Source organism: Sceloporus occidentalis, unplaced genomic scaffold (assembly GCF_023333645.1).
Source record: "Sceloporus occidentalis isolate IW3139 unplaced genomic scaffold, rSceOcc1.0.p SCAF_1, whole genome shotgun sequence".
NCBI lineage: Eukaryota > Metazoa > Chordata > Lepidosauria > Squamata > Phrynosomatidae > Sceloporus > Sceloporus occidentalis.
In genome coordinates, this window is record NW_028316981.1 from 9613405 (window position 1) to 9629138 (window position 15734).

Consider the following 15734-nt stretch of genomic DNA (forward strand, 5'->3'; position numbering starts at 1 on the left):
AGGCAAGATATAAGTAAAGTTAATAATAATGACAACAATAATAACAAAAGCAATGTTTTGAAAGGCCTTCTTCCGGGTTCTGTGCAAGGCCGCTCTAGGAACACCCACGTGCATGCGCATGCGCACACGCATTCCCGGAAGAGGCGTGCATGCCAGGCGGGATTCCCAGTACCAGCTTGACGTCCCTTCTTCCGGGTCTCCGCTCTAGGAATACCCAGGCGCATGCGCACACGCATTCCCGGAAGGGGTGGTTCCAAGGCAGCAAGAGTGACAGGTGGAAGGGAGGGCAGGCCTGTACTGGGAGTAGACCGGGTCCCTTCAACTCAGAGGAGGCGCAGCAGCCTTTTGTTCCTTTCACTTCATCTTTGGAGGCCGAGGGAGGAGGAGGCGAAGGGTAAGAACTCAGTCAGGAATTGGGGGGCAGACTCAGAAGGAGAAGGAGAAGAACAACAACAACAGAGGGGGACTGGGGCTGCATCCACACTGGAGAAATAACCCGGTTTGGCAGCGCTTTAGCTCTTTGTCTGGCTCTTTGCTATGGAATTCTGGGAGTTGGAGTTTGTTGTGGGCCCGGAGCGGAGCGGAGCTCCGCTCTGGGCCCACAACAAACTCCAACTCCCAGAATTCCATAGCAAAGAGCCAGGCTAGTGCATAGTTGTCTAGTCTCTAGTGCATAAAGAAAGGAGGCACTTTCAAGCTTGCATTTGGTTGTGTAACATTGCTGCTGCTGCGTGCCTCCAAGTTGTGTAGCTCTGTGTTGTTGTTGTTCTGTGTCTCCAGGGTTTGCCATTGCCTCCCCCTGAGGCTGAGAGCGTGTGACTTTCCCAAGGTCACCCATCCAGTGGGTTTCATGGCCAAGCAGGGAACCTTTACATCAAGAAAGTCTTTGAACAGATCATTCACAACTGATCTTGTTTTCCGTTTAGGGCTTGGTGTCCCCAGTCATTTTGCCTTGGACAAAAGCTGTCAAAAGACGAAAGTGGTTCTTTTGGCCATGATGGAAACTGCCTCCTGGGAGAAAAGGACAAACATGGAGAAGACAGGCTCAGCTAGGCCTGAGTTAGAAGAAAGCCCTGGCCCTATTCAGGGGAAGCACAGAGATGAGGACTTCAGGAGCAGCATGGAGAAGAGCCAGGAGGAATATGTGCTCAGCTCAGACATACAGCGCCAGCGCTTCAGACAGTTTGGCTACCAGGAGGCTTTGGGACCTCGAGAGGCTTGCAACCATCTCCACAATCTCTGCCGTCAGTGGCTGAAGCCAGAACAACACACTAAGGCCCAGATCCTGGACCTGGTGATCCTGGAGCAGTTTCTGACCATCCTTCCACCAGAGATGGAGAGCTGGGTTCGAGAGTGTGGAGCAGAGACCAGTTCCCAGGCTGTAGGCCTGGCAGAGGGATTCCTGCTGAGCCAGGCAGAGGATAAGAAAAGGGAAAAGCAGCAGGTGAGAGGGATTCATTGTGGTCATTTCAAAGGGCTAGGAATATTTATTTGTAAGGATATTGAAAATGCTTTAGGGACTCATCCTGTGCTGGATGGGATTAGCTTTCCTTACAAGACCCAATAAGTTCACAGACTGACTGAACTGAATTCAGCAATGAGCCTGGTTTCAGCGGTGGCCAGGAGTGCTTTTGCACTGCGAAAACTAGTGTGCCAACCAATTCATGGAATTGTGTGACCTGGCCATGGTGAGACATGGTTGCATCCTGTTTGGATTACTGTAACATGGCATACGTAAAACATGGGACTGCTTTTAAAGAATGTTCAGAAACTTCAGCCAGTGCAAAGAATTGCACAATTCAAAATGCCGCTCATATGACTTATATATGATTTAGGTCCCACTATCTGATAGACTGTATCTCTCCATACAAACCTGCAAGAAGTCTAAGATCATCAGGGGAAGGCTTTCTCTCCACTCCTGCCACCATCACAGGTTCACTTGGGCCCGAAACACACAGGCCAAATAAAGCAGCTTCTAGCTGCTGTGGCCGCGTGGCATTCAAATGACACATGCCCCCAAAGCATCCAGAAGCCGCTCTGAGGCTGTTTAAGGAGCTGGGATAATCCAGCTCTTGGCAGTGGGCTGTGTGGGACTGCAATGGCAGCCCGCTTTGAGAGTGGGACATGCATTCGCTGCAGTCCTGGCCCATTTGTGGCTGGAGCAGCCAGAGGGTGCTCCTTGCCGCCTATCTGCTTCACCCCTTGATGAGGACATGAGTGAAAGCCTTCTCAGGAGCTGCTCTCACCCTCTGGAGCTCCCTTCCACAGGAGGCCAAACTGGCTCCCTCCCTTCTTTTGTTTCGCCAACAAGCAAAAACATTTTTATTCAAGCAGGCTTTTAATATTCAGTTGTTGTCCGAGAGCCTTTTATATGTTGTGTGTGCTCTATGTTTTTAACTTTTGTGTGGTTTAAGTTTTTCATAGCTTTCGCAAGATTAGTTTAATTGTTTTTACATTTTTATTGTAAAGTTTTAAAACGATGTTATCTGTGAGACACCTTAGGCCCCTTTCTGGAAGAAACCTTTTATATAAAATAAAATTGTATTATTAGAAAATAAAATAAAATGATAAATAATCAACAGCTGATGATAGTTACAGGGGACATACGACTCCCTTGTAACAGCAGATCCACTGATGACCAGTCTGATTCCAGGCATGATTCAAGGTGCTGGTTATCCCATGTAAAGCAGTAAATAGCTCTGACTGAAGCTTTCTGAAGGACTGTTTTTCTCTTATGAGTGTGCTTAGCCTCTTAAGTGCCTCAGCCTTCATGGGCACAGCTTGTGGTAACATGTTTGCCCCCAGGCACTGGACTTCCTGTCCTAAATTGGACAGATTATTTCCCACCTCATTGTCCTTCTGTTGGCCAGTAGAAACTTTATTATTCTAGTTTTATTCTCATTCTGAAAACTGTCGGAAAGGGATTTGTGTTGTTCTGTTGTTTTACTGCTGTCTTTGGATCCATATGTTTAGATTGGTTTTAATTCCATAGTTATCTTAATTGGGATGCAATGGCTGAAGTGTTCAAGATGCTGACTCTGTTGATCGGCATGTTGGCAGTTCGAGGCCCGGATGCTGCATAATGGAGTGAGCTCCTGTCACTAGTCCCTGCTTTTGCCAGCCTAGCAGTTCAAAAGCATGCAAATGCAAATAGATAAATAAGTACCATTTCTCAAAGGGAGGGTAACAGCGTTCAGTGATGTTGGCCACATGGCCACCAGTGTAGTCCTTGGACAACGCTGGCTCTTTGGCTTAGGAATGGAGATGAGCACTACCCCCTACAGTCAGTTATGACTAGACATTCATGTCAAGGGACTACCTTTACCTTATCTTAATTACTTTTTATCTGTTATTTTTGTGTTTTAATTTCTAAGCTATCTGGAGGCTACTTGAGGGAGAAAGATGTGATATAAATGAATATAGCAGTAGTAATGATGGTGGTCATGATGATGATGTAAAACTTCTCACCACTTTCTTCTTATTTTTTCTGGAAATCTTATAATCCAAAGTGAGGACATAGTCCACACAGACCTTCTGGCACTTCCATTCTTTTTTCTAATTCTCCTCTTTCTTTGCTATCCTTGCAGCTGCTTCTGGTGCAGGACTTGTTTGTGGAAGAGACAGATGAGGTGGAGGCCAAGAGGAATATGAAGGAAGGGGATGAAGTATCCATCTCACTGGGTAAGGGCGACAGGAGCTTTTGTATCCTCACCAACACTTTGAAATACATATTTAGAAAGGAGAAGGGCTGCTTCTGTGGGTTGATATCCTGACCAGTAGAGCCCTCCAGAGTCCACCCTCAGGTCCTGCCCCTTCCTCATCCAGGGAACAGCTTGGAATGCGGACCATATCATTATCTGCAAGAGCCAGAAAACCCTTCTTCCCCTCTAAATACATTGAACGGCACAAACAGGTTTCTCCAATGTTATTGTTCTTTTGTGGATGTTTCAGCTGAAATATCCTTTGGGACCTGACTAGTCAAATTTGGAGTTCCCCTTACAAACCTGCAAGAGCTCATAAGATCTTCAAGGGGAAGGCTTTCTCTCCGTCTTGCCACCATCACAGGCTCACTTGGATGAGGACATGAGAGAGAGCCTTGTGGCGTACGGAACACCTGGCTGACCAATCACACGGCAGCTAGAGACCAGCCAATAGAATGTGGGCTGGGATTGTTAAACATTCCATGGGTCAGTTGGGTTTTGACAGTTGGAATGTTGGGGCTGGACTGGGGACAGCTGGTTCTAATCAGAGAGGGTTCTGATTAGTCCAGGGAGTGGACACAGTTCTAGGAGTTTCAGAGGGGGACTGAAGTTTAAGTCTAGAAGGAGAGGCTTAGAACCTGGCCTATTGTGATAAGTCCAGAGAGGGACTATCTTTGGAAAGAGTCTAAAGGTAAGAGACTCGGTGTTAACCAAGCTCTAGGAAGGGAGTTTGGGGGTTCTTATGATCCTAAGGGATTGCATAGCCTGAGTGGTTTGATTTGGGTTAAGAGTGACAGGAAGGATAAGGAGAAATCTGTAACTACTTTGCCAAGTAAAGATACAATAACACCTGTACATAAAAGATATTTAATATACTTTTGTTATTTCAATAAATTTTAAACTTTGTTTTAAAACCTGCTTGGCCTGAGTGAATAACTCAAAAACACGCTATTATAGGAGAAAGACGATCATAGGAAAGGGTTGTGTCACATAATTTTGGTGGCAGCCCAATAGGAAAGTGGTGGTGATCGTTACAACCCACCTCAGTGGTTGCTCCCAATCTCTGGAACTCTCCTCCGCAGGACATTAGATGCCCCCCCCTCTGCTTTTCTTTCTCCAGCAACCAGAAGCCTTTTTGTTTCAGCAGGCTTTTAATATGTAACTGTACCACGGAGGCTTTTTTATTGGGTATGTATTTTTTTTAGTTTTTTTAAATTTTGTATGTTTTGGAAGGATTTTGTATTGTTTTTAAGACTGCAATGTGGGTTTTATTTAGTCTCCTGCTGTGAGCAACCTTGGGTCCCACTATGGGAGAAAGTGTCAGGAAATGACATTGGTGTGGCCACTAGGGGGAGCTGTTGTGCAGATAATTTACAGCTCCAGTGGCAGCTAATGTGGCAGCATTAAAACAGGGCATCATCGGAATGTTGATGCAACTGTCATCTGTCAGTTCTCAACTGTCACTGAGAGAGAGAGACAGTTAGTGCCTCAGAGAGTGGACTGTGTCTGATACAGAGAGACAGTTGGTGCCTCGGAGTGGGCTGAGTCTGTTACTGGGAGGCAGTGAGATAGTTGTGTGTTAATGTGGCTGCCTCAAAGGTTGTGTTATTGTTGGTTGGTGTAAATAGTGTGTATTAGAGACAGATGTCCAATACACAGTGTATATCTATGTTGTAAATACTGCAAAGGAAGATTAAAGCCCTCGTTTAGAGTGAAGACTTGTAAGAGTCATTATTAGTTGAAGACATCTTCACAGATTCCTTCTTCTTGGTGTCCTGTCGACGTGGTTGAACTCTGCAAGTGGTCGTGGTGGACACTGCGTGTCATTTCCATACTCCCCAACAAGGGTTATGGGTGCAGCACATGGGCCACAACAGAAAGGTGGCATATTGAATGAATGAGTGAATGAATGAATATGAGAAGCTAGCAGGGACTTGGACCAAAATATGTCAGTGCTGATCTCTTCTCCTTTCCCTTCCAAATCCTTCCCATCACTTTCTTCCAAGAGCAGTGGGCTCTTGTGGAACATCTTTTCCCACTTACCATCTCCATTCCTCAGCCAGTTCCTTGGGGGAAGTATTTTTCTCCATTTCAGACTACATTAGCCTAAGACTGATGAAGACAGCTCACACGCCCCTTCATGGTAACATTTAACAATACTTTCCTCAGCATAAGCCAAGAAATGGCCAATCCCCAAATTTTACTTTGCCCTTTTTTGTATGTATCAGACTCTTTCCCAGTCTATCTCATCCCAGTTTTGGTTAGAATCATAGAATCGTAGAGTTGGAAGAGACCCCAAAGGCCATCCAGTCCAACCTCTGTCATGCAGGAACTCACAATCAAAGCACTCCCGACAGATGGCCAGTCTCTGTTTAAAAACGTCCAAAAAAGGAGACTCCACCACCTTCCGAAGGCGTATGTTCCACTGTCAAACAGCTCTTACTGTCAAGAAGTTCCTCCTAATGTTTAGATGAAATCTCTTTTTGTGTAGCTTGCATCCATTGCTCCATGTCCTACTCTCTGGAGCAGCAGAAAGCAAGCTTACTCCATCCTTAATATGACATCCCTTGAAACACTTAAACAGGGCTATCATATCACCCCTTAACCATCTCTTCTCCAGGCTAAACCAACTCCTTTAGTCTTTCCTCATAAGGCATGGTTTCCAAACCCTTCACCCTCCTCTGGACACACTCCAGCTTCTCAACGGCCTTTTTCTTTGTTTCTTCCATGTCAGTTAACATTGGGGGGGGCTTCTATATTATGTCATATAATATTATTATATTATGTCATATATCCTCATCTCTAAACAAAATGCATTAGATTTACTGTTTTTCATTATAATGCAAAAAAAATTATTTTGATATAGTAGTAAAACCTATAGTTACAATGTTCTCTTTTCCCTTATTATTATTATTAGTTGTTGTAGTAGTAGTATAAGTTAAATTACTGTAGTCAGGGAAGAGAGGGAAGTCAATTTGAAATGGGTGCTGGAACATGGTATTGTTCACTGTATTTGTTTTTTATTTTGTGTGTTTAATGTTTGTCCATTGTTTTGTGCAATTTAAACACTCAGTGTGATATGAAAATTTAATGCAATAAAAAAATCTCTGAGCTATTTGTTAGGTTGCATTATGTTTATTATTATTTTTTCTACCTATGTCAGCCTCTAGGTTCCTTCATTTCTGCTCTTGCCTTCAAGTTCTTTGTGTTTGTATGGTATGGTATCTGCTACACTTGTGTTAGCCTATGAAAAAATATGAATCAGAATCAGAGAGTAAATAACCTTCTCTTTTGCCTTTTCTGTTCCTCCTAGGAGATGGAGTAATGTCAGGGCCTGTATATATAAATACGTCTCTTCATTATGATGGACTCAGAACAGCTTCTGAAAGACTGGATCAGGTACAGGGCAGGATCCCTCATGGGCTAGGAACGGGACACACTGGTTGAAGATGTCCCCTTCATTTCTTTATACTCTCCACAGAATTGTACTCTTTTACTTTCCTTCCATCAAAGTTTCGTACTATGAAAGAGTCAGGAATGGCATCCAAAAATTTAAGATCTTTTGAGCAACCCAAAACATTGGTTCTGTTTTCTGACTTGGTTTGACATTCTGTGCTCATGAAAAATGTGTCTTCCTTCAGGTGACTTTTGAAGAAGTGGCTGTGGATTTCACAGAGGAGGAGTGGGCTCTGCTGGACCCAGGCCAAAGGGCCCTTCATTGGGAAGTGATGGAAGGGAATTTGGGGATCCTGTCCTCACTGGGTAAGGTTTCCTCTTTCTAGTGTCTGATCAAATAAGTTGACAAGTGCTGAAAAATAACTCTCAGATTTCTTCAGTCTTGCTGTAGTAAAACAGACTGAGGAGTTATCTTCCAGCCGGGCTGGTTTCTGGTCTTTCTTAGCAAAATACCCTTCACTGTCTGACCCTGGGATGATGTGAGTCCCAAGTGTGCTACTTAACATGGACCATTGGTGGAGGATTCAGGTCGCACCAGAGTTATTCTTCCCCAAGGGCCTGCCTTTTAAAATTTTAGGGACTGGATGCCATACATTACAGTCACTTTAAAATATTTTTGCTGTATGATTATTTTCTAGGTGGTTTATGTGGTTTTATTATTCCACTGGATGGTTTAAATTGTATTATTAGAGTAAACATAAGGAATATATGAGTTTAATAAATTTTTGAATTATTGTTAAATAATTATTCATACGTATCAGGCTTTCCCTGTTAGTCTTTCTTGTCACTTGGTTTGGGGACCTATATGTAAAAGTATATTATCTTATATTACTTTGTCACCTAAAGATAGAAAAAGAATCCTAGAGTTCCAGGGAGATGATGATCAATTAGAGGGAGTAACTGCCTTCACTTGACCAGTCCTTCCTGCAAAGGAAAGGGAAAAGCCAAACAATGGTATCGAGACAGAGGTAGTTAGCATGAATGGAGGACCAATATTGTATTGAATCTTGTAGTGAGACTAGGTATATGCAGCCAAGCTTCTGTTATTTTCATGCATGAAGATTAGAAACCACTTATTTGTAACTTATTCTTCTTGACCTGTTAGAGAGCAAAGTATTTTATAGAAAAGTGAGAACAGTTTCTTGCACTAAAAAATAAAATTGTCCAATTGGACAAAATAAGTAATGCCTCTGCTTTTTCACCAACCTCTAGAATAGAAAAGTTGCAACACAGAAGATGAGCTTCTAAGGGATTTGTTCTAAGCAGTCATTTCTCATTAGCACTTTTCAGTGATGAATATATCAACCTCATTATTTATAGCACAGCAATACAGATTGTCAGACTAGAAATCGTTGGAGGGGTGTTATTTCACAATTTGCCTGTCACATGGGGGTGTGGGAAGGGGAAGGGAAACATTAAACAAGATTTATTGTGCTGTGGGCACAAGATTGAAGTTTCATGATCTAGCAGCAGAAAGCAAGTAGAAGAGAGGGCACTGGAAACCACACATTGAAGCCCTGTGAAAATATGGGAAATAAATCTTCCTGGAGATTTCCTTTCAGACTGATATTATAGCTAAACCAAAAAACTGCAATATTTTTATATATAGTAAATCTTGTTACTGTTTCAGGAGTAGAGAGAAGGCTTACCCAAATTGGCCTTTTAGGAGAAGCAGTGGAGGGGCTGTAAAATCCATTGATGCCAGTTGATGTCAGCAAACAAATTGTATTACCTATTGACCTTCAATCTTTACTTCTCTTTTATGTTCTGTTTCATTTTTTACCCCTTCAAGGTGGAGATGAGTCAGACAGTGAGAGTGAAGAAGAAGAAACAGGGGACTTCCTTGAAATAGATCCATATGAACTGGAGAAAGATGATGGGACAAAAATGATCGCTGAAGAAAACAGTTGGAATAAAGTCCCTGTTTTTCAAAGTAGTGACATCTCTGAAATCTCATACCAAGAGATAACACAAAAAGGGAAAGAAATCAGTATATGTCTTGTGTGTTGGAAAAGCTTCAGAAGTAAAGCAAGCTTTTATCTTCATATGAAAACTCACACAGAGGAGCAGTCTTTTGAGGGTGATGAAGGCAGAAAAACCTGCAGTCTAATGTCACGTGAAAGAATTCACTCAGGAGAGAAACCATTTAGGTGCTTGGGATGTGGAAAGAGCTTCAGCTGGAGGTCACACCTTCTGATGCACCTGTCAACCCACACAGGGGACAAGCCATTTAAATGTTTGGTCTGCGAAAAAAGTTTCAGTCGGAAAGAAACCCTCCTTCGTCATCATGCAACACACACAGGGGAGAAACCTTTTAAATGCTTGGAATGTGGGAAAGGTTTTAATCGGAAAATAAACCTCACTCGTCATGGGGCACTGCACACTGGGGAGAAACCATTTAAATGCTTGGAGTGTGGGAAAAATTTCAGATGGATAATAAGCCTCGCTAGCCATCAAACCACACATGGAGGGGAGAAACCATATAAATGCTTGGAGTGTGGAAAGAGCTTTAGTTGGAAGAATCAGCTCTCTCGTCATCGAGCAACTCATATAGGGACTAAACCATTTCAGTGCTTGGAGTGTGGGAAAAGTTTCCTTCAGAAGACTGACCTCACTTACCATCTAACGGTTCACACAGGGGAAAAGCCATTTAAATGCCTGGAGTGTGGGAAGTGTTTCAGTCGGAAGAAAGGCCTGAATTATCATCAAACCACGCACACAGGGGAGAAACCATTTCAGTGCTTGGAGTGTGGAAAAAGTTTCAGTCGCAAGACAGGCCTCACTTATCATCAAGTGACACACACAGGAGACAAACCATTTCAGTGTTTGGAGTGTGGGAAAACTTTCAGTTACAAAATAAGCCTCACTCGCCATCAGGCAATGCATGTAGGTGAGAAGCCATTTAAATGCTTGGAGTGTGGAAAGAGTTTCAGTCGGAAGACAGGCCTCAGTTATCATCAAGTGATCCACACCGGTGAGAAATTATTTAAGTGCCTTGAGTGTGGGAAGAGCTTCTGTCGGAAGAAAGCCCTCATTTGTCATCAAGCAACTCATGTGGAAGAAGCTGTTTAAATGTTTGGGATATGAGCATAGCTCCATCCAGAACAGATGTCTCACTCAGCAAAGATTTTCATACAAGCAAGAAAAAGTTGAAACAACTGAAATGTGGAAACAGTTTCAGCCTGCAGAAATAATCCAGCTTGACACCACTTTAATAGCCATGGCTCAATGGTATGGAATTCTGGGAATTGTAGTTTTGTGTGGAATCTAGTCTTCTCTCTCAAAGCTAGCTCTGGTGGCACAGCAAACTACAATTCCCAGAATTCCCTAACAAGTATTCTTTATTTCTTTTTCAACATGTAATAATATCAAAACAGCATTTCTCAACTTTTCTGTACCATTTCCTACATTAACTCTACAATTGTATCCATGCCTCCATGTACCAAAACATAAAATAACAGTATCATCATAAACACTGATAAAACTATGACTTCCTCCCTTTTCAGTATTGGTTATTTCTACACCTTTTTTTTCTCAATTTGTGATTAATTTACCTGAAACTCTACTTACTTGAACTTAATATATTTAATATGTAATAAATCCCATTACCTATTTTTCCTTTTCCTATTTACCATCTTCCGTGGAATTCCCAGGATTCCATAGCATAGAGCCATATCAGTTAAAGTAGTGTCCAACTAGATTATTTCTACAGTGCAGATGCAGCCTAAATTTGAGTTGATACCATATAAAACATCAAAGAACTCCTAGGATAATCTACTTAAATGCCTGGAATATGGAAAGTGCTCCAGTCATTTCTCACCCTTTGCAACTCTTACAGAAATATATTCTTAAGAGAAACCAGGTGCATTTAAGAAAAGCAAGAGAGAGGCAACCATTTAAATGCTTGAGAGTATGGTACTATCTACAATAGGAAATTGTTCATTATCAGACAGTGAAGTATCCAGAAATTCACACTAGGTACAAACCAAGAACAACACAGAAGCGGAGTTTTTTAACATTAAAGAATCCAGACAGGATTTATAAATATTTGTAAAGTGGACTGAGCTTCAATCAGGCATGTATCCTTATGTTACACTAAAGACTGCAGATAGGGGAGAACCCTGACAAAAGCTTGGAAAGTGGAAAATGGTATTGCAACCTTGCACAGAGGAAAAGCACTTAAATGCTTTGAGTTGACTGTGACGAGACACTACGATATATTGCATGAAAAACTATACAGCGGGAGAATGGGATCATTGGAAATACCGTATATACTCGACTATAAGTCAACCTCATATATAAATAGAGGGTAGGTTTTGGGGCCAAAATTATGGATTTTGATATGACCCGTGGATAAGTCGAGGGCAAAACGTAGGAGCATGTAACGAAGAATGTAAAGGATGATGCAAAGGAAAATGATGCCAAAGAACATTCTGGCATACATAACCGTTTGTGCTCATCCTAAAGGCTGGATGGATGACAGAATAGAGAAGGTCCATGCTTCTTTTTGGTACTCCCAGGATACACTAAGCCCTTGCCTTTTATCACTCTATTCAGAGAAAGGGTATGGCTATATATATATGAGTTAAAGTACAGTACTTACATTGACCCATGGATAAGTCAACCAGGGTTTTTGGGTCAAATTTTTGACTAAAATTTCTAGACTTATACATGAGTATATACAGTAATGTTTCTTGTTTCTTATTGTATCTCTAAGAAATCACTTGGGATAGGAGTGGGAAAATGCAGGAGGCTAGGAGGTTGCATGAGACCCCCCCCCCACACACAATTTTTTTTTGCCACCCAGACACCCTCAACAGGGTATTGTGGGCATTTTAACCATGTTTGCAGTCCATCCGGACCATTTTTAGTTCCAGGAGAGGAACAACTCCCTGTGGTTTTAAAAGTTACTCCTAGGCCTGAAATAGTGGGGAGTAGTCATTAAAAATGTCCCTCACACTCCTTTGGGGGGGCCCTATTGGCCACACAAATAGCCCTGAGGGGCTGCATGTGGCCAATAGGCCACACTTTGTCCACTCCTAACTTAAGGGATATATCACACAAATGCTGTGACTCCAGAGTGTGTGTAACTAACAACATATATTTTACTAGAATAAATTTTCTAATTTATTGGCCTTGTTGGTAATGCTACAAAGAAGCGGCTAGCCCACCTCTCTCAAAACTATATGCTCAAGGTGGAGAACATTTGACATTCCTCCTGGACAGAAGGTTGAAATGTGGGACATGTCTTGGAAAAGGAGGACATCTGGCCCCCCTGCGTGCTGAAAACTAAATGGGCGTGTGGCCTTGCTAATATCTAGAAGAGGAGAGGTAGACTTCAGAACCATCTGTAAAGGTCAATAAACTGAGCAACAAAAGGTTGTAAAATACAGTGTTTTGTATACAGCTATAATTTAGAAATCATTTTATCCTTAAAGACATTTTTGCTTTAATGGTAGGTAACTGTTGGGCAATACATTTTGTGTAAAATGCAAACAATAAAAAAATCACATATACAGATCTATAGAAATGCTTATATATTTAGGTTTAAAAAGTATGTCTTGATTTGTTTTATTAGTGATGTCAGCAACTTATCTGACCTGACTTAAATTATATAATATCTAGGGGTTGCCATGTTGGCCATATAGCAAAGTACAGTTGCCCAAGATCAGCCAATGTGTTTAGGCCAACCTAGTAATGGCCTAGTAATGGTATCACTGTTCGGTGGATTTTGGATGTTGATTGTACTTAAGGTATAAGCTCCTTTTTGATGGTGTGAAGAGAGTCCACCAGAAGATCCAATGGGAAAGTTCAGCAGGTAAGAAAGGGAAGTGTAGTCCCTTTCTCCTTTGGTCGTGAGATTCTTGTATGCCTCTGCATGATTTCTTACCTCTTTGGTCCATCATCTTGCACAGCCATTGTGCTTCCTCTGGTGGTGCCATTCCCTTCCCCTGGGTTGAAAGAGATTCTTCATAATATAATATATTTATTTCTTACCTGCCTCTCCCCGTGGATTGAGGTGAGGGACGACAACAATTAACAAACAACTTCAGTTAAAACACATATGTATCATTTTATAATGACAAAATGTGCTCATATGAAAACAATCCCCATCTAAAGTTCCTCATTTAAAATTCACAATTTGAAAATCAGCTGAATAAGCTTGATATAGCAATAGCATTTACATTTCTGTACCGCTTATCAGTAAACTCAGCACTCTTTAAGTGGTTTATAATCTGTAAGTCAATTGCCCCCAACGAGTTGGGGACTCATTTTACCAATTTACAAAAGGATGGAAGGCTGAGTCAGCTTGAAGCCCTCTGGGATCAAACTTACAACGTTGGGGCTGCAGTATTGCCTAAGTGCCATGCGGGTTCTTAAGGCTTGGGAGAGTTTGAACTCAGGTCTCTCAAAGTACTAGCCCTAAAATCACTGCATTGCACTGACTCCGGAGATCTTCCTCAACTATAACTTGATTCTACTGCTCTTCCCCACAACTTTGAATCTTCAGTTCCTACTCTTCTGTCCGTCTTCTATTTTTCCCTCCTATCCTAAAGCAGATAAATTCTTTCTCACGCAGAGAATGCAAAAGGGCCTCTACTTAATATTAAGTATTATGTGTGCACAGATGTGATCCAATTTTTTTTCATATCTAGGCAGCTGTCCTCTGTTGGGTTTAATCCTCTGAAATACTGAGGACAAAAGAAGATGGGTTTGATTTATACAGCTGGGGAGCAGATATTAAATACTTGGTTGTTGTCACTAGGATTGTTATCCTTTGTTATTGTTGTACCCTGCTTTGAGAAGAGGTGGATAAGAAATAAAATTATTATCATCATCATCATCCTAGGCTTTTCTTGGAAAGGTTTTGTTGTCTATTCTTGCATGGCAGAACAGGACGGCCCTTGGGGTCCCTTCCAACTTTGTGATTCTAGGATTCTATTAATTTTTTCAGATGGCTGAGTAAGTCCAAAACAGCAGGGAGAGAACAGCAAGGTGTCCCACACTATGTATCCCAAAGTCCATGTAATGACTAATGAAGATACTGGAAAACCTTTTGTATCAAAATACACTCACTTGCGTTTACACCAACAATAATAATGAAATATTCATGGGGGTCCTGTGCCCCTATCCTCAGTGATTGTGGAGGGGCAAACGTAGTGTCAAACCACATTATTTCTACAATGTAGATGGACCCTGGCCCAAATTGGCTTTTATTCATCCCCTATCCCCACTGGACATCACTATTCTATATGAATTGCTGCCATCCCAGACACCATATCTAAACCCAAGCTTTTCAACATGTAGTGTTCAAGGAGTCAATCCCGGTTCCCAGACCACCAACCCCTCCCCCCCGCTGGAGGATGACACAGACAGCAAGGCAGACTAAGAAGATGGCAGACCTCGCGCTCAAGACCTGGGGCCATGGAGAGGGACATGCCCATGCAGGAAACAAACAGAAATACCTTCCAACAGATATAGGACACTGATATAAACCAGATAATACCTACCACACGTGAATTCAGGGAAGTTGGGGTGATTTATATTAGAGCATTTGTTAGTTGTTGTTTTGTGTGCCTTCAAGTCATTTCCAATTTAAGACCCTAGCTGCACAATGCTTTCATGGGGTTTTCTTGGCTTTTGCCATGGCCACCCTCTGCAACTGAGAGAATGTGACTTGCCCAAGGTCACCCGGTGGGTTTGCATGGTCAAGCTGGGATTCGAACCCTGGTCTTCACAGTCATAATCAATTTATAGGAAATGCACTGAAATTGGGCAAGAGCTGTGGCACTCTATATCCCAGCCTCACCTCCAGAGGATTATGGTACAGCACCTTTCGCTCAGTCTCAAAGGTGCTACAAGATGCCTTTGCATATAGAGAGAGGATGTTGTTGTGCACTTTCATGTTGTTTCCAACATATGGCAACCCTAAGGTAATCCGGTCATGGGGTTTTCTTGGCAAGATTAGTTCAGAGGAGATTTGCCATTACATTCCCCATAGGCTGAGAGTGTGTGACTTACTCTGGGTCTCCCAGTAGGTTTCCCAGTTTAGCTGGAAATTGAACCTTGGTCTCTAGAGTCATAGTACAACATTCAAACCACGGCACCACGTTAGCTCTAGGGAAATAAGATGGCCTGGATCTAGGGATGCCATATCCCGCCTGGGGGCGGGACTTTCCCGGTTTGGGGTGGATCCGCACGGTCCCACCCCAGTTTGGCCCCGCCCCCAGGACACCCCCCCCCCCCCGTGACAGACGCCAGGCAGGGAAAGGGGGCTCGCATGAGCGAGGCCTGTTCCCTGCTTGGCCTCCTCCGCCGAGGGAGGCAGCCTAGCTCTGCTCCCTCTTTCCCGGCCTCTGTGAAGGCCAAGCCTCCACAGAGGCCGGGAAAGGGAGGGGGCCACCCGCGATCGCCACGATCGCGGGCACTCTCCTCCCTCTTTCCAGGCCTCTGAAGGCCAAGCCTCCACAGAGGCCGGGAAAGGGAGTGGATTGCTTCTCCACTTGGGCTCCGTGAACGGAGCCCAAGCGGAGAAGGAATCCTCGCTGAGTGGAGGGATTCTTTTCCCCTTGGGCT

The 15734-nt window shown here is 42.9% G+C and overlaps 1 protein-coding gene across 1 annotated transcript; it reads left to right on the plus strand.

Annotated features, from left to right (window-relative positions):
• The first annotated feature begins 273 nt into the window (after nt 1–273).
• On the plus strand, nt 274–13984 carry LOC149320655 (uncharacterized). Its single transcript, XM_089504368.1, has 6 exons — nt 274–394; nt 927–1444; nt 3588–3681; nt 7015–7100; nt 7343–7463; nt 8950–13984. The coding sequence occupies exons 2-6, from the start codon at nt 995–997 to the stop codon at nt 10227–10229; spliced, it is 2031 nt and encodes a 676-aa protein (XP_089360494.1). The 5' UTR covers nt 274–394; nt 927–994; the 3' UTR covers nt 10230–13984.
• The last annotated feature ends 1750 nt before the right edge of the window (nt 13985–15734 follow it).